This window comes from Protopterus annectens, chromosome 14.part0 (genome assembly GCF_019279795.1).
Source record: "Protopterus annectens isolate FY-2018-M chromosome 14.part0, PAN1.0, whole genome shotgun sequence".
In the NCBI taxonomy this organism is placed as follows: Eukaryota; Metazoa; Chordata; order Ceratodontiformes; family Protopteridae; genus Protopterus; species Protopterus annectens.
The window spans coordinates 1,160,368,112-1,160,392,833 of NC_056748.1; the positions used below are offsets into that span (position 1 = coordinate 1,160,368,112).

The 24,722-nt window shown below is 42.5% G+C and overlaps 1 protein-coding gene across 3 annotated transcripts in view; it reads left to right on the plus strand.

The window, feature by feature from the left end:
* The window catches only part of ZGPAT (zinc finger CCCH-type and G-patch domain containing), a 1,297,382-nt gene that overhangs the window by 789,823 nt on the left and 482,837 nt on the right, over positions 1–24,722 (plus strand). For all 3 annotated transcript variants that reach the window (XM_044056972.1, XM_044056973.1, XM_044056974.1), the window contains exon 6: positions 15,652–16,066. In XM_044056972.1, the coding sequence (XP_043912907.1) occupies positions 15,652–16,066 (415 nt within the window). The remainder of the gene's footprint in view (positions 1–15,651; positions 16,067–24,722) is intronic.

A 24,722-nucleotide genomic window follows, 5' to 3' on the forward strand; every position in this document is an offset into this window, starting at 1 on the left:
CAAAAGAGAATACTAGAATGACATAAGGAGGACTAACATGTAGGAAGGAAAATTAAGGACATGCTGAGAGAAATGATTAGTCATAGAGAGATGGGAATGTTATTGATTTTTAACTATTACTCTAATTCACTTAAAAATTAATAAAGTAACAGGTTTTGCATCAAAATGCATTTTCTGAACAGTAAGAAGTATGAAACTCTTAATATCTGCAATCACTGATTGGCTGTAAGTAAAGCTGTTGATAATCCAAAGGGCAGTGCAGAGAACTGATAATGTGACCCAGATACAGAAAATCTGAGGAAACATCAGAACTCTTTGGCAATGGAAATGCAATGGTAAGCATCTTTTAAGTCTGGTGTTACCAAAACCAAAAAAGAAAAATCTGAAAACGGATGAGAGGTAATAGACCTTGCAAGGTTAGCTCCCTGTATTTTGGTATTTTCACAGATTGAGAAAGGACAGGTTGAGAACTGGTCTCCAGGAGAAATCTTTTTTGGGACCTAAAAAATTCTTGAATAAATTCCTTTCCCACCTGATTGTGGTGAACTGGTTCTATGGCTCCCCAAGGAAAGCATATTTTGCAGAACCATAAGAAGAAATTCTGTCAGACTTGGAGGATTAGGAGGAATTCCCCAGAAAGGAGGGATCATTTCCCAGTGCCATCTATAACACTGCTGAATCACTCTCAAAACAAACTTGTCTGATACAGTTGTTTACCAAAAGAGTGAGTTCAGAGACAACTTGAGTGGAAGACATAGGGTAGGGGAATTAAGAAGTTTGGGGAGGGTATTGGCATAGTGTTTTTGAGTTAGGGATCAATGCTTTCTTCTGAAAGGCTCCCTGCTTGTTGTTGGATCCTTCCTGCCATTTATTTTTAGATTTTTTTTAGAGGAAGACTGAAGATTTTTTTTTTAAGGAAGCTGAGAATGTATTAAGTTTTGAAAAAGGTTAAAAATCTTTGTAACCCCTCTTGTCAAACTGTTTGAGCACTTGAGTAGCCACTTGACCAAACAGCAATTCCTTATCTTATGAAGAATTTAAAATATTAGACTTATCTCCTCAGAAAACTTCTGATTATTTATACAGGTGGAACTACCTCATCACAATAGCAGTAGCTCTGGAAAGGGAATCAGCACAGTGATAAATATTCTTCAAAGAATGTTTAGACATTTGAGGAATAGAAACAATAGGTTTCATAAAAGTATTATGCTTTTCAGATAAAGCAACAGAGAAATTCCTCAAACTGTTTACACAAACCAACATGTAAGTTAATACTTGAGCCTGGTAGTACAACCTTATAAAGGCTAATGTGGAAAAAAGAAAAAAAATCTGTTAACAAATCTATCAGATATCTTGCCATCTTTATCAGAAAGAGAGGGGTTAGCATTGACTTAGTTCTTATTATATCAACTGAAGAGAAAACAGAAATAACTGCTGGATCTCATCTAGGATGAGAAGGGAAAATAACATTTTTTTGATTGAAGAACATAAAGTCTGCTTGGGTTTTTAGAGACTAAAGCTTGACTGCCATGGTTATTGCAGGCAACATCAAAGGCATCCCTCAGGCTGGCATGATAAGAGGAACAGAAAAAGAGCATAGACTGTCTGAAGCACGTTATAGTACTTTTTAACAGAAAAACATCATCCTTTTCCCTCTGAGCAAATTATTCATTGTAGACCCAGTTTCAGCAAAAGAAAATCCTTCCGAATAAGAAACTGAAGATTCACTGTCATCAGACTCAATATCATGGTTAGGAGAAGAAAATGTTGAAGAAGCCCTGAGTCATGTTAGTATCCGAGTCTTCTAAAGCCTCATCTCTCTGAACAACATGGTCTGTCTGTTGTCCTGCAGGATTTAAAACCTGCAAAAAAACCCTTAGCTAAGGTAAAAAATGTATCCTTTTTTAACAGAAACTCTCTCTTCAGAAGAACTCCCAGAGAAACTCCCAGACTAAAAAAAAAACTGGTTTCCCATGCCTGGAATGGACTCTGGAGCAGCCAAAAAGATGTGGCTAACCCGGTCTGTAGTTTTAGTAGGAACAACCAGGAATCAGTAGCAGCCACTGCAGAATCACCCACCAATGGCTGAGGCAGAGAGAGAGAGCCCACAGAGAAGACAAGGGGTCTTGGAAGATTTTTTAGTTACTACAGGAGAGGGAACAGTGGAGCCAGTATTTGAATCTATGTCCTGAATGAGCAACAAAGCCTAAAGTCTGGTAAGAGCAGAATCTCTCAAAGGATAAGTATATATAGTGTAGACAAGCACTCCGTAAAATTCCCCTGCACAAACTAACCAAGTTGAAAAGCAGCACACTAAAAAAAAAAAAAAAAAAAACCAACATAAAATTTCTAGAAGTGTAACTGCTGGAGAGAAGAGAAAGTAAGTTGTCATAAAGTGTACACAAGTGCTACATCTAATACAACATGCAAACTATATCTTTTTGACGCAAAAATAAGCACAAGCAACATATTTCTCAGCAGAACAGTGGCCTCATGAAAATAAATAGAAACCACTCTCAAAAATTAGTAAATTTGAAATGCCAGTCTTCTTGTGACCAATAACACATTCTGAAAAAAAATAGATAAAGTTGCATAAAAAGAGAGTGGAAGGGATTCCTCAGTGGGGAATTGTGGGCCAGAAGTGGGAGAAAAAGGCCATCTGTTGATCCTTTGAAGCCCAGAGGAGGGCATTAAAAAGGTACTGAAGAGTTTGACACCCAGGCTGCTGGTTTTCTCCACTAAGGTGCTCATGCTCTGGCAGCCAGGGTGCATGTGTGTAGGGGAGCTAGAGACTTTTGGAGACTGGCAGGCCATTATATCCTAGCCAGGATATAAGCCACTTAGCTTGAACTACTGCAGCAGTGAGAGTGATGAAAATCATGTTTTATCTGATCTGTTAAGTTGTTATATTAAAAATCTCATCAGGGTAGACTCCCAGTAGTTTGGATTTGTCAATGCTTAGATCCTGTCTACGAAATCCAGTTAACTTCTTTGAAAGGGTATCATAGGCTATAGGCAGTGATCATGCATACCTTATCCTGGCCAAGGTGTTTGACACCATCTCCCATGGTAGCTTGCTTCTTAAGCTTATTGCATTGCAAATAAATCCTTATATGGTAAGATGGGTAGCAAATAGGCGTAGAAGACAGAACCCTCTGGATGTGGGTAGCAGGTGACTCATCAGGATAAGAAAGTGAACATGGTGCCCCACAGGGTTCAGTGCTGTCACCTCTTTTGATTATTTCAGTTTTTTTTATCTCCAGCCTATGAACCATGACCTCTGGCTAACCAAGTTTGCAGACAACAACAGGGAGTCCTTGTCAAGTCCCCCATTGACTCCCAAGTGCTTCATTAAGAACTTATATTTATAAATGCCTTCTGTATTCAAAAAGACAAATTAAATGCAAAAAAATACAGTATTGCCACAGTTTGGAAACTATCCCTTCCCATCTCATAAGAAACCTAGGTACTTATGTGGATAGCTTTTTCTTTTCATCATCATGTTTCCATTGCAGTCTTAAAGTCCTTCTGTCTGGCACAGTTAATTTCTAAGGGAGTATCTTCAAGATCCAGAGAAGTGCATTAGCTGGAGATCAAAAAAGGAAATAAACAAAAGAGGTGACAGCAATGATCACTTTTATATCCCAATGAAGCACCTGCTACCCACATCCATTGGGTTCTGTACAAAAGAGGACCATCAACTGACCCTGGGAATTACAGACATATAAGCTTTACTAGCAGCATCTGCAAGGCCATGGTAAGAATCATTATGGACTTTAACAAAGACATAGGTAATCTCCAAACTCTGGACCCAACACAGTTTGGATTCGTTAAAAATAAGTCGTTGTCGTCTTTCGGCTTTTCCCGGTTAGGGGTCGCCACAGTGGAACTCCGGTCCACTAATAATTGGCAGTAGATTTTCACGAACGCCGAGTTGCCAGCTCGACGTTCAACCTTCAACGAAGGCACGCCCATTTACACATGTCTTTCGAACGCCCACCCAACCATGGGGAGGACATGCAGACTCCACACAGAAGGCACTCCCCGCACTCCAGCCGAGAATCAAATGGGAGAACCTCTTGCTGTGAGGCAACAATGCTACCACATGCCTGTTAAACATGGTTGACTTCTTCGAGAAAGTCACCAAGGTCCTGGTTGTGGAACGGCAGTGCATACCACCTATCTTGACCTAACCAAGGCATTTGACACAATCCTCCACTCAGCTATTATAGAGAAACTTTCTCAGTTGGGAATTAACTCCTACATTACCAGATGGGTAGCCAACTGGCTCACCGACAGGATACAGACTGTCAGAGTGGGTCACTTCACCTCTAGCAAAAGACCACTCACCAGTGGGATACCACAAGTTTCTGTGCTGGCCCCTTACTGTTCAGAATTTATCTCCTGGAAGTCCAGGCAAATTTGGATGGCCTGTGATTGACCAAGTTCGCTGACGATTGCAAATTGGAAGCAATCATTGAGTCCCACAGTGATGTTAATGTACTGCAGACAGAGTTAAAACAGACAAATGATTGGTGCTAAAGCCACAGATTAAATCTAAATGCAAGAAATGCATTATTATTCTATTTGGGAAAGTTGACATCCCTGCTGATTGCATTATAGACAGCACCCCCTATATGTACATGCAGTGGTACATGATCTGGGTACTTAGGTTGATAACAATCTGAACTTTGACTACCACATATCCACAGTAGTAAGAAAATCCTTCTGTTGGCAAATCTTATAAGTAAAGGCGTTGCATCTAGATCTAAGGATGTTATAATTCCATTATACTTGGCCCTCATAAGACCAATAATTGAGTACACTGCTCTTTTTTGCATGTACTTCACCAGACTCCTGCAACATTTGGAGAGACCACAGAGATTTCTCACCAAGAAGTTACAGGGTGCACAAAACAAGTCTTATGTAAAAAGACTGAAAGCCCTGTCACTGTACTCTGTCTCCTACAAAGGGTGACCTGTGCTTCACTTACAGGACAGTGTCTGACCCAGACCTGATGGAAATGCTACACATTCGTTAATCAAACTGTAGGATGGTCACTCATTCCTGGGATCTTAACCTAGCCTCTGACATGAACAGGTCATGTTGGAGAGATAGCTAAATCTCCGAGAGACTGCCAGTTCATTTGAAACAGAGCCCCCCTCGACCCTCTTCAAACACAACCTAGATCAATGGATGGCTGACCTCCGATTCACTCCTAGGGTCGTGCCCATGGCTCTGCTGGACAGAGGAAGTCAATATTAGCTACCATAGACCTTTACCTCTGATAACTTCAATCACCTAACCATTGACAACTGGGGCAGCTTAGGATAAATATGGCTAGGCTTGTAAGGGCTCTAGGGGCGTTAGCCTGTTAAACTCATGAATCTACAAAGTTATCCTACCGCTGTACTCTTCCTTTATCAGACTCATTATTGAATACATTGCCCCGTCTGATTTGTACAAATCTAAGCATATCACTGAACTGTGAAGGTTTCTAAATTAGCAAATTATTAAAGGTCTTAAATCCTTCAACCACCCTGACAGATTAGCACAACTCTCCTTATACTTAGTAGGATGTAGGTCACTGCAAGGAAACCTGTGTTTCAATTTTCAAACCACAAAAGACCCAGTCCTATCTGACTTATTTCTTCACCAAACCAATTAGCTCTTTAAACAACTAAAGTAAGGATTTAAATCTACACCAACAAACAAACAAGATTCGCTAGAGAGAGAGAGAGGTTCCTAACTTAACGTAGTCCTAGTCTGTGGAATAATTACCACTACAGGTCAAACAAAATATTACTTTGGCTACCCTTAAGGCTGGTATTGATGAGTAGATGGGTAGGCACAAATGTACACCGTAGTTATCATATACTGCCCTGCTAAGTATGGGAGATAAGTACTATTAAGTCCTTGAAAAAGGTCAAAAACTTTTAATTTTGTCTGCTTAAATGTGTGTGTATGACGAGGCTTCTTATCATCCCCATGATCACTTGCATATTATTTTCTTTTACTCTACTCCAAAATGACAATTTTGGTAGAGATTTTGGAACTTGCGTTGATACTTCTTTCTTCTTTGATTATCATGTAACAGCAGTAGCCAGAAGGCCCTTCTACTTAATGCATCTAATTGCCTTGGAATGTCATCCAGATCTAAAGCAGTCATTGTCCCAATACAGTCAACATTAATTAGGCCAGTTACTGAATACAGTGCCCACCTTTGGGTTTTACCTCACTAGACATATCAGACAACTAGAATGAACCCAGACGTTCCTAATCAAGATCACTGGCTTAAAATCCTTAAGATGTTATGTGATCCTATCTCGCCTACATTCTGTACTGATGGGCTCGGAGCCGATCCCTCGGCTCCGACTCGGCACGCTATGCTATAAAGCGAAGCCTCTTATTGGCTGAGCTATTCTCTATCCCAGGATGCACCACCACTAATCCCCCAGATCTCGTTTGCCGCTTACAAGCTAGGACGTGGTCTCAAACTTGGCTGAGCTAAGTACCTTTTTTCTAAAGTTTTCCTGTCAGGAAATTCTGTATTCTTACTAAAAAGCTGTTTTAACAGCTATTGTTGTTGTACGAGTGTCTTTTGGTACAGTTTTTTGTGGTAAAATTGTGTGTTTGTTTTAAGGGAAAGGTTTCCCGTTTAAGTTAGAGGGGCCTTCCGCTATTCTTCAGCTAATTTCTCTTATTTTTTTCTTTAAGGAGGTCAAGTACCTGTTTAAGTTAGAGGGTCTTGGCCCTCCTTTGTAGTGTTGTGATAGTGTATTGTACCGTTTAAAAAAAAAAAAAAAAAAAAAAAAAAGTTTTTTGTGTATTGTGAAGTCTTGTTCTGATTTGGTAGTGCTTCCTTTTTTCACTGTTTTGAGTGACTATTTTAAGGCATTATGTCAAAAGAACATAGACCCTCAGGGTTCAAAAAGTGCACGAGGTGCGGTTATAAAATGTCTATAACCGATGATCACTCCTCGTGCATATATTGTTTAGGCACCAAGCACCTACAGGAGTCCTGCAGCGTGTGTCACGCCTTTTCATCTAGAGTCCTCCAAGAGAGGAAGAATAAATTGATCTTGAAAGGGCTGATTAAATCCTCCTTCGAGGAAGCCCTATCTTCCTCATCCTCTCCAACTAAGAAAAAGAAAGCGTCGGCTCCGACCAGCCCGTCGGAACCGACTGCTAAGAAATCTAGGCAGGCTTCTCCATCGGCTCCACGGACTTCGGAGCCGAGGGCGGAACGGTCTGCCTCGATGCCCCCAGTCTCGACTCCTCTGGTTTCAGAGCCGAGGGCTAGGGCTTCGAGAGGCGGGTCACCTTCATCGGCTCCACTGATTTTGGAGCCGATGAGGGTTGCAGGCTCAGACTCTTCCCCTTCGGCGCCGAAGCCCTCTTCGGCACCGAGGGAAATTGTTTTGGAATCTTCCTCGGAACCGATACTGGTAGAGTCTATTTGGAGCCGATGGAGAAGTCGGTTCGGACCCGATCGGTTTCCTCTAGATCTTCCAAGATGTCTGATTCGGACATCGACAGGGTGCTCCTAAGGCTATTTCAGTCTCCTGTGTTCCAGAAATTAGTTTCGGCTCCAGCCCATTCGGCTTCGCAGCCGATGGCCCACCCTGTAGTTCTGGTTCCTCCTCCAACAGCCTCGGCACCGTTGGAGCCGATGCTGGTGGAGCCGATGGAGGTTTTTGGGTCGGCTTCGACCCTTACTCCAACTCCGGCTCTCGAGTCGGAGTTCGGGACACGGACCTCTTCTGTCGGCCCCGAGGGGGACGCTTCGGGACTGATGTTTTCGGTTCCAAGCCTTCCTCTCGGTGCGTCGGCGGCGGGGGTACCGTCTACCGTTGTGGCCACGGGGGTGGGACCTTCCCAGGATTCTGGTGGTCCGGCCTTCAGGGCCATGAGGAGTGCTTTAGCCAAATCATCTTTGGCTACCTCCACGGCCTCGCCAGTACCTTCCCTACATACGGAGACTGGGTCTTTGGCAGTCCCCCTGTCCCTAGACAGCGGAGCCCCGGGGCCTGAGGTCACCCCCACTGGGGGTTCCCCCCCTCCTGGAGGTCCCTCTGAAGCTTCTTCAGAGGAGCCCCCAAGGAAAAGATCGTGCAAGAGGAAGCACGTCGACTACCCCGATGAGTCTCTCACGTCAGACACTGATCTTGATGATGCAGAGGGGTCCCCTAAGTCGTCCTCAGATGATGTCTCCTTTGCAGACATCTTGGAAGCCCTCAAACAACAAGGCGGCTGGCTGTCCAAACCCCCTTCTGCTGACGAGTCGGTGTTCCTTAAGGCCTTCGGGGCTCAGCCCTTCCGCCTCCTGGGTGTCTCCGCCCTTCGACAAGCTCCTAGATTTGATCTGTCGAAGGGCGTGGGAACATCCAGATTCTGTGGAACTGGTGCCTGCTCGCCCAAATAAGTTCCTGTCAGCACCCCCAGAGAAGGAGTTCTTGACGAAAGGTGTGGCTGTAGATGCCTTGGTGGTGGCATCTGCTACCCAGCAAGATGTAGCAGAGGCTTCGACGTCCGTCCATCCTCCTAATAAGGAGTCTAGGAGCATGGATCGGTACGGAAAGCGCACCCTCAGTTCAGCGGCCTTTACCTTAAGGTCCCTGAACTATTTAACGCACTTCACCAGGTTTCAGAGGGATCTGATCAAGGAGCTTTCAGATACCCTCCTGGGTAACCTACCTGAGCAGCTGGCCCAGACGGTTGGCTGTCAGTTGGCTACGTTGTCATCGATATCTAACTCGTCCATGAGGCTCATTTCATATGCAGCCGAGGGGGCGAGTAGAGCGGCGGGTACAGGTATTGCTCTACGGAGACAAGCCTGGCTCCGCCTGTGTCATTTTGCGGAAGCCTTCAAGTCTTCCTTTGCCGACGCTCCCTTTGATGGGTCATCTTTGTTTGGACCCAAGGTAAAGGACACATTGACCCGCTGCGAGCAAGAAGGTAAGACTCTGACTGCCGTAGGGGCACGATTTTCCACTCCCTTTCGGCCTTATCCCAAGGCTAAAAGAGGAGGGAAAATGTGGTTCCGTAGATCCCAGAAGTCTTATCCCTCACAGCAGGACGATCCCCCTTCTAGAGGCAGAGGAGGAGGAAATTTTTCTAGAAGATGCCGTCCCAGAGGCGGCAGAGGCCCTCCGCAACACTGGAGACCGCGAGTCCTTTCGTGGCTCTTCAGCCTTTCACAATCCCTGAGGGATTTTCCGACTGTGCAGCTCCGGAGCCAGTCGGGGGTCATTTTTCGAGGCACCTAAAAGCCTGGGAAGGTATCACTCAGGACCGATGGGTGCTTCGAATTATCGCCGGAGGTTATGACATCCCTTTTTCTCACTCCCCACCTCCGTCCAAAAAAATTCCGGACCCGCCACCCAGTCAGCGGGAAATTGCAGCCTTAGAAGTCTCAAAGCTGCTTCAAAAAGGAGTCATCCAACCGGTCACCGCAGACCAGATCGGATTAGGGACTTACTCAAGATTCTTTTTGGTGCCAAAAAAGACCGGGGACTTGAGGCCCATTTTGGATCTCAGCATTCTAAATCGTTCAGTCAAAAAGTCCAAGTTCCGAATGGTCACCCTACAATCCATTCTCCCACTGCTGGAGAAAGGTGTTTGGATGTGCTCCATAGATCTCAAGGACGCTTATTATCACATCATGGTAGATCAGGCGTCCAGGAGACATCTGCGCTTCAGCCTAGGAGACAGTCATTTTCAGTTTTGCGCGCTGCCCTTTGGTCTCACCACAGCCCCCAGGGTGTTCACCAAATGTTTGGCGGTCGTGACTGCTCACCTGAGGAGTCTAGGATTCCAGGTGTTTCCGTATCTAGACGACTGGCTCCTAACTGCCACCTCCAGGCATCTACTGTTGCAGAACCTACAAGCCACAATATCACTGGGCAGTTCCCTTGGAATCACCTTCAATTGGCCAAAGTCTGTGTTGCTGCCATCTCAACGCATAAGATTCATCGGAGTAGAGATAGACTCAAACCGAATGCGGGTCTATCTTCCTACAGAAAGGATACAAACCATACAGACTCAAGTCCGAGCCTTCCTTCTCAGATCCAAAGCCCCAGCCAGAATGGTCCTGCAGCTATTGGGATCGATGGCCGCCACTGTTCTTCTAGTTCCCCTAGCAAGGTTGCATATGAGAATTCTCCAGTGGCTTCTTTCAACACAGTGGTCCTTTCAAGATCTCCCTCTCAGTCACCTCATACGGATCACGGAAACCTGCAAACGGGACCTTCGCTGGTGGCTGGTGCCCTCCAATCTGGATCAGGGACGACCCTTTGTTACACCTCCTCCTGTGGCCACTTTGACTACGGACGCCTCCCAGATGGGGTGGGGGGGGGGCATTCCCTGGGCAGGTCAGTCCAAGGCAAATGGCATTCGGAAGAGAGCCTCCTTCATATCAACATTTTAGAAATGAGGGCGGTGCTTCTGTCCCTACAAGCCCTTCACGATTACCTTCCTCAGGGCGTAATTGCTGTTCACTCCGACAACATGTCAGTAGTCTGGTACCTGAACAAGCAGGGAGGGACCAGATCCTACCCCCTTTGCAGAGAGGCCATGAGAGTTTGGGAATGGGCAGTGACAACCAAACGTTTTCTAGTGGCGACTCATATCCCAGGCAAGTCCAATGTGATAGCCGACAGACTGAGCAGAACCATCCTCTCTCCTCACGAGTGGTCTCTGAACAATACAGTGGTAACTCAGATTTTCAGCAAATGGGGAATTCCTTGTTGCGACCTTTTCGCAACCCCGCTGAACGCGAAGTGCATAAAGTTCTTCTCCCTCACTCCGGCTCCGGGGGAGAGCCCTATGGACGCACTAGCCCATCCTTGGCCCACCGGCTTGCTATACGCCTTCCCCCCAGTTCCCCTCCTTCCCAGAGTGATCCAAAAGGCATCTCACTTGGGGAGCAAAATGATCTTAATTGCTCCTTACTGGCCTCGTCAGGTATGGTTCCCCTATCTTCGGAAGTATGCACTTGGACGGTCCATGGTTCCTGGATCAGATCCCAGACCTATTAATTCATCAGTCGGGACTACTCCACCAGTCCCTCCACACCTTGAAGTTAACAGCTTGGCTCCTCCTCTTCCGACGATAGTCAGGAATCATACCTTAGACCCGGAAGTCATACATATCTTATCTTCGGCCCACAAGTCTGCCACTAAGAAATTGTATACTAGCAAATGGAAGAGATTTGCTATTTGGGCTCAACTCTGGGGTCTGGATCCCATCACTATTCCTGTATCGGACGTCCTAAAATTTCTAACCTCCCTATTCAATCAAGGTTCTTCAGTCTCTACCATCAAGGTCCAATTGGCAGCTATTTCCAATTTTCATGAATCTATAAACCCACCTTTAATGAGCAACAGATTGTGTAAGACCTTCATGAAAGGTGCTGCGCTTTTACGACCTCCGATTTCTCATCCTGCTCCTCCATGGGATCTCGATGTGGTGTTACGTGCCTTAACTTCCTCCCCCTTCGAACCGGCAGCAACATGTGATTTGAAATTTCTATCGTGGAAAATTGCCTTTCTGGTCGCGATTACTTCTGCCAGAAGGGTTTCAGAGCTTCAAGCTTTATCTGTAAAACCTCCTTACCTGGTTTTTCACAAAGATAGAGTATCTCTTAGGCATAATCCATCCTTTGTCCCTAAAGTTTGTTCCAGTTTTTGCCTACAACAGTCATTAGAACTTCCAGTTTTCTTTCCAAAGTACTCAGACAAAGCGGAATACATATTTCACACATTGGATGTCCACAGGCAATTGCGTTTTTATTTAGATAGGACCAAACAAACAAGGAAAACAGATCAATTGTTTGTGTCTTTTTCGGATAATAAATTGGGCAAAGCCATCACAAAGGTCACTATTGCCAAATGGATCAGGGACTGTATTAGTCAAGTTTATTCCTCTTCTAATAAAGAGCTTACGACCTCTGTCAAAGCTCACTCTACAAGAGCTATGGCTACTTCAATAGCATTCCATTCTAAGCTTGCCATTAGTGACATTTGTGCTGCGGCTACGTGGTCTTCCCCATACACTTTCATTTCCCACTACAAATTGGATGTGACATCTCGGGGGCGAGCTTCATTTGGTTCCACAGTGCTCAGGAGTGTTTTCCAGTGAGCCACCCAGGATTTAGGTGCTAGGGACGCTGTCCCATCAGTACAGAATGTAGGCGAGATAGGATCACATAACATCTTTTAGTTATGTACTCACCATAACTTTAGATGTTTGGGATCCATCTCACATTCCTAATAACCCACCCTCCTTCCCCCTTCCTTGGAGATCAGAAGAGATCGGACGGTCCGAATTCTATTGTTTCATCTTGAAACATCTGGCAATGTTATATAAACAAGTTATGTGTGTGTGCATGAATGCGAACAAACAAGATCTGGGGGATTAGTGGTGGTGCATCCTGGGATAGAGAATAGCTCAGCCAATAAGAGGCTTCGCTCTATAGCATAGCGTGCCGAGTCGGAGCTGAGGGAATCGGCTCCGAGCCCATCAGTACAGAATGTAGGCGAGATGGATCCCAAACATCTAAAGTTATGGTGAGTACATAACTAAAAGTTACCAGAAAAGACTAGAAGTGCACTCTATTTTATTCAATATCTTATAGACTGTTGAGGGGAGATATTTGCTTTGCCTGGCCTTCCATGACGTTAGTGACCCATTGCTCTTGGATCTCTTTTAGCTTCACAAATCAAATGCATGAGTACCAGAACCAGGGATCTAAATCTTCACCAGCAGATAAATAAAACAGTGGAGAGACAGTTTGATTACACAGTGCCTTCCTCACCTTTGGAAATACTCCTGATGCAAATTAAGCAATGTGGATACATTGTCTTACTTCAGATAGTGCTGAATGACTGGATGGATATTCACAAATTCACCCATGACTTCACTGGACTAGCCCTCCTCAAAAAAGAAGGTACTGTCTAAGGATGTCTATTGGCGAGGAGTAAATTGTGAAAAAGCTAGTTGCCATGTGTTTCCTGTGATCCTATGTATTGCATTGTTTTCCTATACTGTGTTAAAATGTCAGTACTGTATTCTGAGTCATAATTCACAATCATGCTAGCATTATGCCATGGTTAAACACATGAAATGTGAGAAAATTACTTCATTTGAAAGTTTAATACAAAAAGCTGCTTCTGTTTTTCAGCTGAAAATATATATTTTTTCATATTTAAACCTCCTCTTGACTCTTGGGTCTAGGCATTTGCTGTCCAACTTGCCAACAGCCAGGAATGTGACGCCTAATTATAACTGACTGATGGTAGGTGTTACTGGGTTGAAGCTATTAGTCGTGTCCTTTTGGTTTGCTTGGTTGTTTGTTTGTGACAGGGAGAAGTGTCTTAAGCTTTTAAAGATGTTAAAATGCTTCCACTGCTGTTCTGTGGTTGCTTCTGTCAGCCCTGCAACTCGAGACTCAACCTTAACAGCTGTCAATGGTTCATAATAGGTTGTTATGCACCTTGCCATTGCCTATGTCAAAGCATAAGCAGCACATCACATGTACTGCTTAGTTTTATACTTCTGCAATGTTTGCCAGAGCTGTACCAATTTATTTTACTTTTTTGGCCTCTATTATGTCTGAAACCGAACATAATTTCTATTTTTTTTTTATTTTTATAAGCATCTTTAGATCATAATTAAAACAGTGATACAGATACACATAAATTAATATAAAAGAAAATAAACCTTAGTAACATTTTTTATGCAATATATATTTTCGTTTTAGCAGTTATTCACTCCAGTATTGCATACGTTCAATTCCTTCCTTCCCTTTAACCTCATTCCTCCTTCAGAGCATTATTCTGCATGCATTGTTGTCACAGATTTCATTTACTTTATGTAATTTGCTCTTTACTTTTTGTAACGATCCCACATCCAGTTACTTTAGTTCCTTTACAATATGCAGCAGTTTAGTTGTAGTTGATTTAGTTTTTGATTTCCATTTTCTAGTAATTGCCTTTTTTGGAATCCAGTAGCATTAAACTGATTAACCTATGTCTAGGCAATTCAGAGCCTGTGTTCCAGCTCAAAAGAATCATTTCCTTAATTACAAATGTTGCTTACATAACACTTCTGAAAATGTACAAATCTTTACATTCCCAAAATACATGTTTCCATTTACCTTTTGCTTTCAAAATTCTCCGTTTGCTATTGTCCAGTGGAAAAAATTCTCTGAAGTCTTCTTTGAGTCTGAAATATTTTTGTAAATACAATCAAGCAAATATCCTAAGCCTTCTGTACTTTTGTTACACACTTTGAAACTGTACGGATGTCTTCCCCTTGTTCCTTGGTAAATTTTCTTTCTGTATTTCATATTCCTTTCTAATCTCCCCTGATTGATTCTTATATTTATTGTGCAATATCTTACACACCATGCTAATTTTACCTCTTTTAACAACTGGTTCTATTGCAGACTCTGCTAAAAACTCTACCATGGCTGGTCATTCACATCTTTCATTTAGCACTCCCCATCCCTTACTGTTTGCCTGAAATATGTTATCGGTTCCTAATATGGAAGGCAGTCTCTAAAATGCAGTCCCAACTTCTTGGTCTCATTCTATTCACTTAACTTTCCCTCCCAAGTTATTTGCTCTCAATACCTTGTCTCAGTACCTTGGTTCCATGGCTAATTTTCTCCAGTAAATTCTAGCTCCGTCTTGCCCATTTTCTGCACCCTTACTTGCAGTCGTCCATGGTCATATCTCCTTTCTCCATTCCTTTGTTGGCTTAGGTTTTAGAAAACGTTCTGCTACATTTTGAATTTAATGTTCTGTATAGTTATTATTTTTTCAGTTTCATTGTCATCATCATCCCCTTCCACTTTGATTTATAACCTTCTGCTTATTTTATGTATATGAGCCTTAACTCATAAAATCCCTGTTGACTCTATAGAATGCTTTCTCTAAATCAAGACCTACCAATAATAGCGACATTTTCTTACATTCTGTTTTTCTCTGGATCATCATTGCTGTTAACAGTTGTCAAATGTTTGCATCCACTCCACAAAATCACATCGCTCTGTCAATTTTGTCAACACATCAGCAATTCTTTTAGCTAGTGTAGACATAAGCACTTTATAATCATAAGTTATGAAGTAGGATGTTTGACATCTCTGAGGAACACAGCCACCACAGCTTTCTTACAAAAATCTGGTGCTTCCTAAATTTCCTAATCTTTTAAAATACTGTTAAACAAACCTTTTGGATTTTAAACAAAATCTTCCAGATTTTCTTCTAGGTCACTTAATGTTATTTTTGGCACTGTTTTGACCTCTGGTTGTTAAATGACTTGTACATACTGTACAAGGCAGCCCATGAAAATGGTTAATTTCTTTATGTATCCTATTTTATTAGAGATATAACATCACATCTTTTTGTATTCAGACTATTTATTTGTATATCTAATTTACTGTTGTCCCCCTATAGTACTCAAGACTGTTTTTATTTGCTGTACATTTGTGCTGTTGTATTTTGTGTTTGTTGTGTTGTTTCCAGTTGGGTTGAGCCTGATTTCTGATCAGTGCCCTAGCCCAGTAAACAAAATAAATAAATAAATAGTCGTATTTGTAAGCTACAGTTGCTGTTCAAAATTCTCTCTCTCTTTTTGTTTTGCTAGGTTTAGGCAGAAATGCAGAGGGACAGGTAGAGCCAGTTCTAGCAATAATCTTACCCAGAGGCAAATCTTTGGACCAGTGTGCCAAACTTCTGCAGAAGACACAGGGGGAGCTACAGCAGCAGAAGTGTAAAAAACACAAACTAAAGAACAAAGCCAGCAGCAGTGCACACACAGAAAGCAGGCATTCAACAGTCTTTGACTTCCTGAATGAGAAACTCTCAGCTGGGTGGAACAGTCATGCCCCTCAATCTTCACAAACCTGTGCATCAGAGAACAACAGGAAAGAGACATGCCAGGCCACTAAAGATAGTACAAGAGCTCTGAATATCCAGCTTCTCCAAACAACAGAGAAGATTGAGAAGCTAAAGAAGGACATAGGAAGCATACAGGAAGCCCTTGCAAGAAATGTTGGCAGGTATGTATTCCAACAAGACAGTGGGCATTCATTTATTATATTATAGGAAGTGGGCTTTTTTGTAAACCAGCTACTTTTCATTATAGCATTATTTGTTGCTAATTTCTGGGTCTGCTTTACCTCTCATTTTTATGAGCTACTTGCACCATAAACTGTTTCTTTGGTGTGTATATTATGGGTCTGACATAGATATTGTGTGACTAACATTTAGGTCAATGAGCACTTGCTAGGCTATTGATGTTTAGAAGCTTAGCCATATTAATAAGCCATGAAGCTTTTAGCCCTTGCATTTTAAGTACAAATGGGTTCATAGAAGGTTATTAGGCTAAAGACCCTAGAGCCCTTACAAGCCTAGCCATATTTTTCCCGAGTTGCCCCAATTGTTGGTAGTTAGGTGAGTGAAGTTCGCAGAGGTAAGGGTATATGATCATTAATACTGACTTTCTCTGTCCAGGAGGGACATGGGAATCACCCCAGGACTGAATTTGCTGTCACCAGTCCCATTGATCTAGGTTGTGTTTGAAGAGGGTCACGGAGGGCTCTGTTTCAAGTGAATTGGAAGCTTGTTGCAGAGAGGTGGCAGTGTCTGGCAGATGTATCTCTCTCTCCAGCATGACCTGTTCATGGCAATAACCCAGAGTTGAACAGAACATTTATATGTTGCATCTGTCCATGAGGGACAAAGGTCCTAAACTGGGGTAAAATGCATTTTATGGAATGATCTGATTTTTTTCCATCACAGTGCCCTTAGCAGTAGAGTGCAGAACTCTGCTGTAGCTGTGAAACCCCTTCTGCTGGATTTATGTGAAATGTGTTTCAGGCACGCATTCATCCCTTGTATTGCTGGGGTTAATAAAGAAAGGTCTGTGGTAGTTAAAAAAAGACTTTCATTGACTGGCTTCTTTATTGGTTTGATTGATTAAAGTAACACCTATTTGAAAACTTTGGGCCCAAAAAAAAGCCCAGTTGTGCTGTAGAAAAAGTGTTATGACAGGGGTGCAGTATTTTTCTTCTGTTTATCTAAATGAATTTATTTGTTAAATTTAGTGAATAAGTGCCACTGAATGTAATGATATTTTAAAGGGAAACATGCAGTCCAGTTCAGTAACTTTCATTTGTGACTGCAGACATAGTTATTCAACACTCATAAAACACTGCAAGCCGTTATATTTGAAGTAAAGATTCACTGTCTTTGCTTTGTCTAGATGTAGAGTTAACATGTTATTTGTATTACAGGGAATGGATATCTGCATAGATATATCAGGGTGTAGTAGGTGTGCCAGGAGTTAGTACAAGACAGATAGGCATTTAATGTTTCATGGATATTTTTTTTCCTCTTTCTTTCTGCCATGTACCTCTTCTTACCCCCAAGCCTAATGCTCATTTGACTCATTTTTCCACCAGGTTGAGAGCACCCCTTACAAGCTTGGCTCCTAAAGGCAAGTGTCATGATACTGGGAATTTTACCTTCACCCTAAGAAGTTAGAAGACTTTTTCTATGAATATCTCCCCCTCCCCCCACAGCATGATGACATATATGTCAGACTGGGCAAGCAGTGAGGAAATGGCCTTAGGACATGCTTCCCCCTAAGCTCATACAGTGGCCATGCCTGCTTGGCTCTTTACCAACCCTCCACCCTTCACCAGACCTAAGTTTCTTTTGAGCCCAGGACTTTGCCAGAACTTTAATAAAGCACTTCCCAGCATGTTCCCTTAATTGCAGCATAGGCAGACTCACACAATGTGCCTTGTTGTCAAGTACTGGAGCCACTAACTGAACTTGGGTTACTTGGACTGTAGTCAGGGCATTATTCCACAACACCACCAGCACACACTTGCTTTATAGGTAGATCTTGAAGGATTAATGTTCTAGTCAAAGAAAATAAAATTGTGACACAAAACATTACAGTCATTAAGTCACCAGCTCAATTAATTGACTTAAACAATATAAAAACATTTTGTAGGATGTGAGCCCTCTGAAGTTTGCATCCCTGCTATTCTATATAAACAGATTCTAATGACATGCAACCTTGAGGGTAAGGGAAGAACTTTATTACACCTAAGTCCTGTAGTCTCGAAAACAGTACAAGTGCAGCCTGCTTCTCTACTAGATTCTGCCAAAGATTTTTCTAGCATCAGTGTTGTGGGACTCTGAAAGTCTGCACTCCAGTTCCTGAATAAGTACAGCTGTTTTGTGTTAAGTGCTGTTAGCACCTTGTTGTAGGAACTGGTTGTTTTGCATTAAATAAAGATGCTACATCTACATTCCTGTATCTCTCATAAGTCATAGAATATGATCAGGGACACCATTTTTTGTTTTTCTTGGAAAAATACAGCTAAATCCCAAATCTGGACAAGTAATAAAGTAACAACAAAAGAAAAAGAAAAAAAATGCAAGTGGCCTTCGGTCGTACTGCCACAACTACTATTTATTTCAAAACACTATGAGCTTTTGTTCCCAATTCAAGACCTTCATCAGAGTGTCTTAGTAAGTCTTTAAAACATCCCTTAACTAATCAGCAACTAAGTCATGAATAATTAATTAATCAAACACCTCCCAAGCCTCTGCTTACAATTATCAAGGGTACCAGAACTTGTCAGAGATTTGGGATTCGTGGCTTGGTTTAAAAAGACCCTTGTGGTCGTTAGCCTAGTAAATACTTATGAACCTAAAACAATGCTACAGGGCAATAATATTGTAAGTAGTCCATACCTTACATGTATAAAAAACTATACACATAAACTATAGTTCAAAATTAAAGAACATGCTCAGAACATTTCATTCCATAATTAATAATGAGTTAAACCTTCCATCTGTAAAACACTTAGCATAGAAATTATATAATTCAAGCAAGGTGGCTTACTAACATTCATTCTTAACTGCCAGACCATTTCATAGGATCATAAGATCATAGAAGGTTACTAGGCTAACGGCCCCAGGGCCCTTACAAGCCTAGCCAGGTTCAGCCCATGTGCCCAAGTATGTCTGGTTCAAGCAGACACTAAAATCAGCCCCTATTGCCCCTGTCCAAGACGGACACAGGTGGAACCCCCAGAATGAATTTCCAGTTGCCCATCAAATCATCCAAATTATGCTTAAATAGGGCCAGCAAGGGGCTTTGTTTAACATGAATAGGAAGCTTGTTCCAAAGGTGGGGCAACCTCTTTGAGCCAAATCTGTCTCTCCAGCAAGTTCTGTTGATGTCACATACCAGGTTAAGATCCTTTGAGCTAGTGACCTGTGTGCCATTTGACTTGCGAATGTGCAGAATTTCCATCAAAGCTGAATCAGAGATTGCTCTGTATGCAAGGCATAGGTCGCCACTGAGCTGTCTATTGACACAGAGTAAAGTGACAATGATTTCAGTCTGTCTGCATAAGACAAATCTTGAAGACCCTGAATTTTCTTTGTAAGGACCCTTTCTGGTCTCTCCAATTGCTGCAGGTGTTTGGAAATGAACATACCAAAGGGAGCACTGTACTCTATTATTGGCCTGATGAGGGAAGAGTACAGGGGGGTTATAACTTCTTTTTTTTTGGAGGCAGTGCCCTTACTTATGAGATGAGCAATATAAAATGCCCTTCTTACCACCGTGGAGACATGGTGATCGCAGTTAATGTTGCTGTCAACCTGTGTACCCAGATCTCTCACCACTGACTGTGTGCTTAGGTATTGCTATTGACGTGGTAGTTTGCAGGAATATCACCCTTGCCAAAGGGAATGATAATGCTTTTTTTTTTGCATTAAGTTTAAGACCATGACTTTGCCATCAGTCATTAGTCTGCGTAAGACCTTCTTGCAGGATGTTGATATCACTAGGGGTTTCAGTGATCACTTCCAGTTTGCAGTTATCAGCAGACTTTGTCAGCCACAGTCCTTTAGTTTTACCGTGTACTTTGTAGAAGTAAATTCCAAACAGTAGGGGTCCCAGAACTGATTCCTTTCAAACATCACTGGTTACGGGTCTGCTGGAGGAGGTGGAGTATAGTTTGTGCATGGGTTGATACCCAGTTGGGTGAGTTTATCGATGATGCCTTAGTGGGGGATTGTGTTAAAGATCTTGCCTAAGTCTAGGTAGGCCGTATGCACAGATTTGCCCTCGTCTAGGACTTTAGTGACTGTCTCGAAGAAGTCCACCAAGTTTAACATGCATGATCTCCCCTTGACAAACCCAAATTAGTTGGGGTCGAGGATTTGGAGACTTCATATATCTTTGTTAATAAGGTCCATGATGGTTTAGTCCATGGCCTTGCAGAGAAAGCTGGTCAGGCTAATGGATCTATAGTTCTCGGGGTCTGCAGATGCACCTCCTTTGTGCAAAGGGATGACTGTTTTCCATTCCGCTGGGACAAAGCCATTGGCGGCTGGTGACTTCAAATCAAAGGGGGGCTGCTGGAATGGGTGGGACCAATGTGAAGGGGTGTGGTCAACTAGAAAGGGGTGGGGCTATAGTACAGTGGGATCAGTGCTGGCCATGCTTACCAATTTACATGAAATAAATGCTCAGTCACCATGGCGCATGCTGAGTACTCAATACAGCGCACATTATTACATGTATGTACAGGTTGGTTTGAAGACTTACCCTTGCAGTATGCTGCAAACAGTACTTCCTACTCTGTTGTTTCTGCACCCAAAGAGAAGCTGTGATCTGGAACACAACAGGTCATACTGGATCCCCCCCCCCTTTTCATGGAAACTCAAAAGGGACAGTTTAAAGTTTCCCAAGCAAACACTATTCATGTGACCCCACCTGGTTCCAAATAAGTGCTTGTAGTATAGTACGAAATAAGAGCGTGTATTGTGTTCCTCTGGGTATTTTTCAGGTTTGCTACTTTTAGATAGTCTAGTCGTTTGTCTTTATTTTGTGCAAACAAAGCAATAACTCTTTGGTTGAAGTTAGTTATAGTCTGTGTTAACTCCTTACCTATGGAAATCATAGCCAATGCATTCATTCATTCTTGGCCCATTGTACTACGAAGAAATGTTTTAATTCTTTTCAGTGTTGAGAAACACCTTTCTGCCTCAGCAGTTGACATTGATGTGATGGCTATAATCAACATCAAATTGTAAATTTCTGAAAACGCACTGGTTAATGAGTTGTCCACCAAGAATTTTAACATCTGGACTGCACTGCCACTTGCTGCAAAGTCTTCACGGTGATACACAACTCCAAGTTCTGGTCTAAGTTGTCCCCTCAATAGGAATGGATAGTTGTCTATTGTTGCTGTGAATAGATTTTCTGTAAAGTCTCTCATATATATTGAAAACTTTTCAGGCATTAGTACTTGAGAAGCTTGAAGATGGCCAGTTTGTTGAAATCGTGATGTTGCTTAGAACTTTATATCTACACACTTCCTTTGCAGCAATCGACAATGTCTCATGGAGTGGTCGGGAAGCTTGATGGTCGTCATCTACGTCTTGACAGGATGCTCTCTGTCTGTAGATATTGTTCTGCAGTGCGTTGATACCTGATCTGACACAGTCAGTTTCATTCAAAAATGTATGCACATCTTTTCAACAGTGGTTGGTTCTGTGGTACGACACTGACGTTGCCTGTAAAGAATGTCAACATGGGGCATTATACGATGGAAAATGGCAAGCCAAAATTTAAATTCATCATCTTCAACTGTCGCAGTAGCCCATTTGCCTTCTGTACAGCTGCTGTAGCAGATGTAGGACACTTGTACAAATAATGAAAACACTCAGATAGCGACTCCAAGTTTTCATACACTGCATTTACAGTACAGATGTTAAAATTCCACCGTGTTTCTGACACTTTTGGCATGCGTCGTGATGCTATACTATCCAAAGCAGCTTGTCTTTGAACTGAACGAGAGAGAAAGACTAGAATTCTACCAAGTGTTAAAAGAAATGTCCTTGCTTCAGTATTCTGTAGTGTGGCTCTTTGCATTACCAGATTAAGTTGGTGGGCATAGCAGTGTACATAATAGGCATGTTTAAACTCCTCTCTTAGGATGGCCTGGACCCCATGCTGAACACCACTCATAACAGATGCACCATCATAACTCTGAGCAATCACCTTTTCATGCTGGTCTCCCACTACTTCCTTCAACTGTTGTCTTACCACACCAGCAATATGCTTTACTGTCTGTCCAGGTGGTATAAAGTATCCCCAAAAACGTTCCAGCACCTATCCATTGACAATGTAATGGAACACAATGGCAGTTTGCCACAGCCCAGCAACATCAGTGGTTTCATCTGCAATTACTGCTACAAATTTTGCAGTACAAATCTCCTTTTTTTTTCTTTTCTGCGTATTGTTAGCATGCAATCCAGGAGTTCATTTTGAACGTTTTTTGATGTTCCTTTAAAAACAGTTGAAGTTCTCATGTGTCCAGCCAACTTCTGAGCAATCTTGCAGGTGAAGTTTACCAGTCTCTGGAACATTCCTGCACTCAGTGACTCTTCAGACTCATCATTGCCTCTTAAAGCAACTTCTTCTTCAGCACACAGCTTGATGCAGTCTATTGTAAGTGATAGAACATGACGGTTTTCTTCTACTTTCTTGTTGTGGCTTTCCACTGATAAACTGTATCCACTACTTAACTGAGACCTGATATCCACAGTTCCCAACACTGCTAGACTCATTTGGTTGTCAAAATGTTTAGCAGACTATTCATGCTTTCTGGACTTTTCTTCCATTCTCTTCATGTCATTCATACCCTTTGATGTCCAGGCATCCTCTCCACCGAACAATAAACATGGGAAGCAGTACAAGCTGTTTGTTTCCTCACAACCACAGATCCAGGTGTGTTTATCATACACTGAGCTGCTGAAGCTGTGTATGTTCTTGACCTACTTGTGCCTTGAGACTCCATATTCAGTGTGGGTCTTCCAGTCTTCTTGATTCTTAACTTTTCATCCAAAGTCAGGTCTCTAAAATTAATAGATTTCAGATAGGCCACTGTAATACTCTGCTCACTCACTCTGGTTATCGTACTTGTAACTCTGAAATAAAGATATTACAGAAATGATTAAGTGCCACTGTTGTGTACATTTTAAAGTACAGCTTCAGGAACAACACTCATTTCATTGACAGTCTCCCATAGCCATGACCTACCAACTATCTGGCATGGCCCTGCCAGGATTAAAAAAAAAGACTAACCCCAGGATTCACTAATCTTCCGTGTAAGACTAGATTAGTCTTACATGGAAACGCCAGTCTAAGAGTATGACGGCAGTGCACCATGCATATTAATGAGGGCGCACTGCCTCAACTCTAAAGCTTACACGGAGCATGGACGAGTGTAGGCGGTGTGTTGGACTGCCAAGCAGTCCAAAAATCCACGCCCCTGCACTGACAAAAACCAAGAAATGTTGAGTTACATGAGCGAGTCTGCTCACATGTGTACATTGTCACTACACTCCCCCATATGTTGAACCTCTTACAAATTTACAAATTAAAAGAAATTTTTTTTTGTTTTATTTCCGATATAGCTGCCCGTATATGTGCGGGTTTGCCCATTGCTTAGCTACAGTTAGCAGCATAGTCACCGAAGAGGATAATAACAAAAATATATGCAAATTAAGCAAAATAGCGATAGCGTAGTGGTTAGAGCCTTCACACAAAGAGGAGGCATTCCTAGTTCGAGTCCCACTACTGCACGTTCCATTTTCTGTTGGAAATCTGTATACAAAAATATTTCCTAACATTTATCATGTATACGTTTTGTAAAAAGCATTCAAATGTTATATGTGGTAGTGAACAAATTATATATATATATATGAAGGTGAAATGGTTATGCATTCTGAGGCATGAGTAACTTATCTTAAGCAATATAAAGCACTGCTAAGCACATTTTAGCAGTATTTAGCATATTTAAAACCAATTGCTTGTAGCTGAGCACAGCGTCAACAAGCACAATATCTTTGCACGTACCTGCGCAACGTGCCAACCAGCGCACCTACAATGTATTTGCTCGTAGCTGCGCACCACGCTAACCAGCGCAATGTTGAGCAACGTTGGGCAAAGTCGGGCAAAGTTGAGCAAAGTCGGCTAAACACGGCCACACCTCCTTTATTGTACCTTAACCATTCAGGTCTGGCCAGTAGGAAAATAAAAAGCAGTGACAGGGCTCGAACTCAAGATACTGTGCACAATAGTCACAGTACATAACCACTAAGCCATGACAGCATTTCATAACCATGCACTTTCAACAGACACATATCTGTCAAAGGAATATTAAACATTGCCAACATCAGCTAAGCAGGTGTGCCTACAGCTGAGATTTTTCAAAACTGGCCAGTCACCAATAATTGCGGGAAATGAGGCATATTTAAGCACCACAGGCAGGAATATGTGCCATAACTGGTTGTAGCTCCCTTCTGCAGTCAGCATTGCCGGTGTTGGAGAAGGCACTCGATTTCGAGTGCAAAGCTGGGGGATTTGAGGAGTCCAAAGTAATGGTTTTGCTCCTTGTCCACAATCATGAGGAAAGACTCCTGTGGGGCCAGTACCAGGGCAGCCAATATAAAACGGAGGCCTGGAACAGTCTTGCTCATGATCTTACCAGTGTCACTGGCATTCCACAGACTGGTGAGCAGGTCAGGCACCATTATTCTGACCTAAAGCGATGTAAGGAGGATCAACTGGACCAGTGGATCCAGGAGTCCCGTGCGATGCCTAATGCCCCA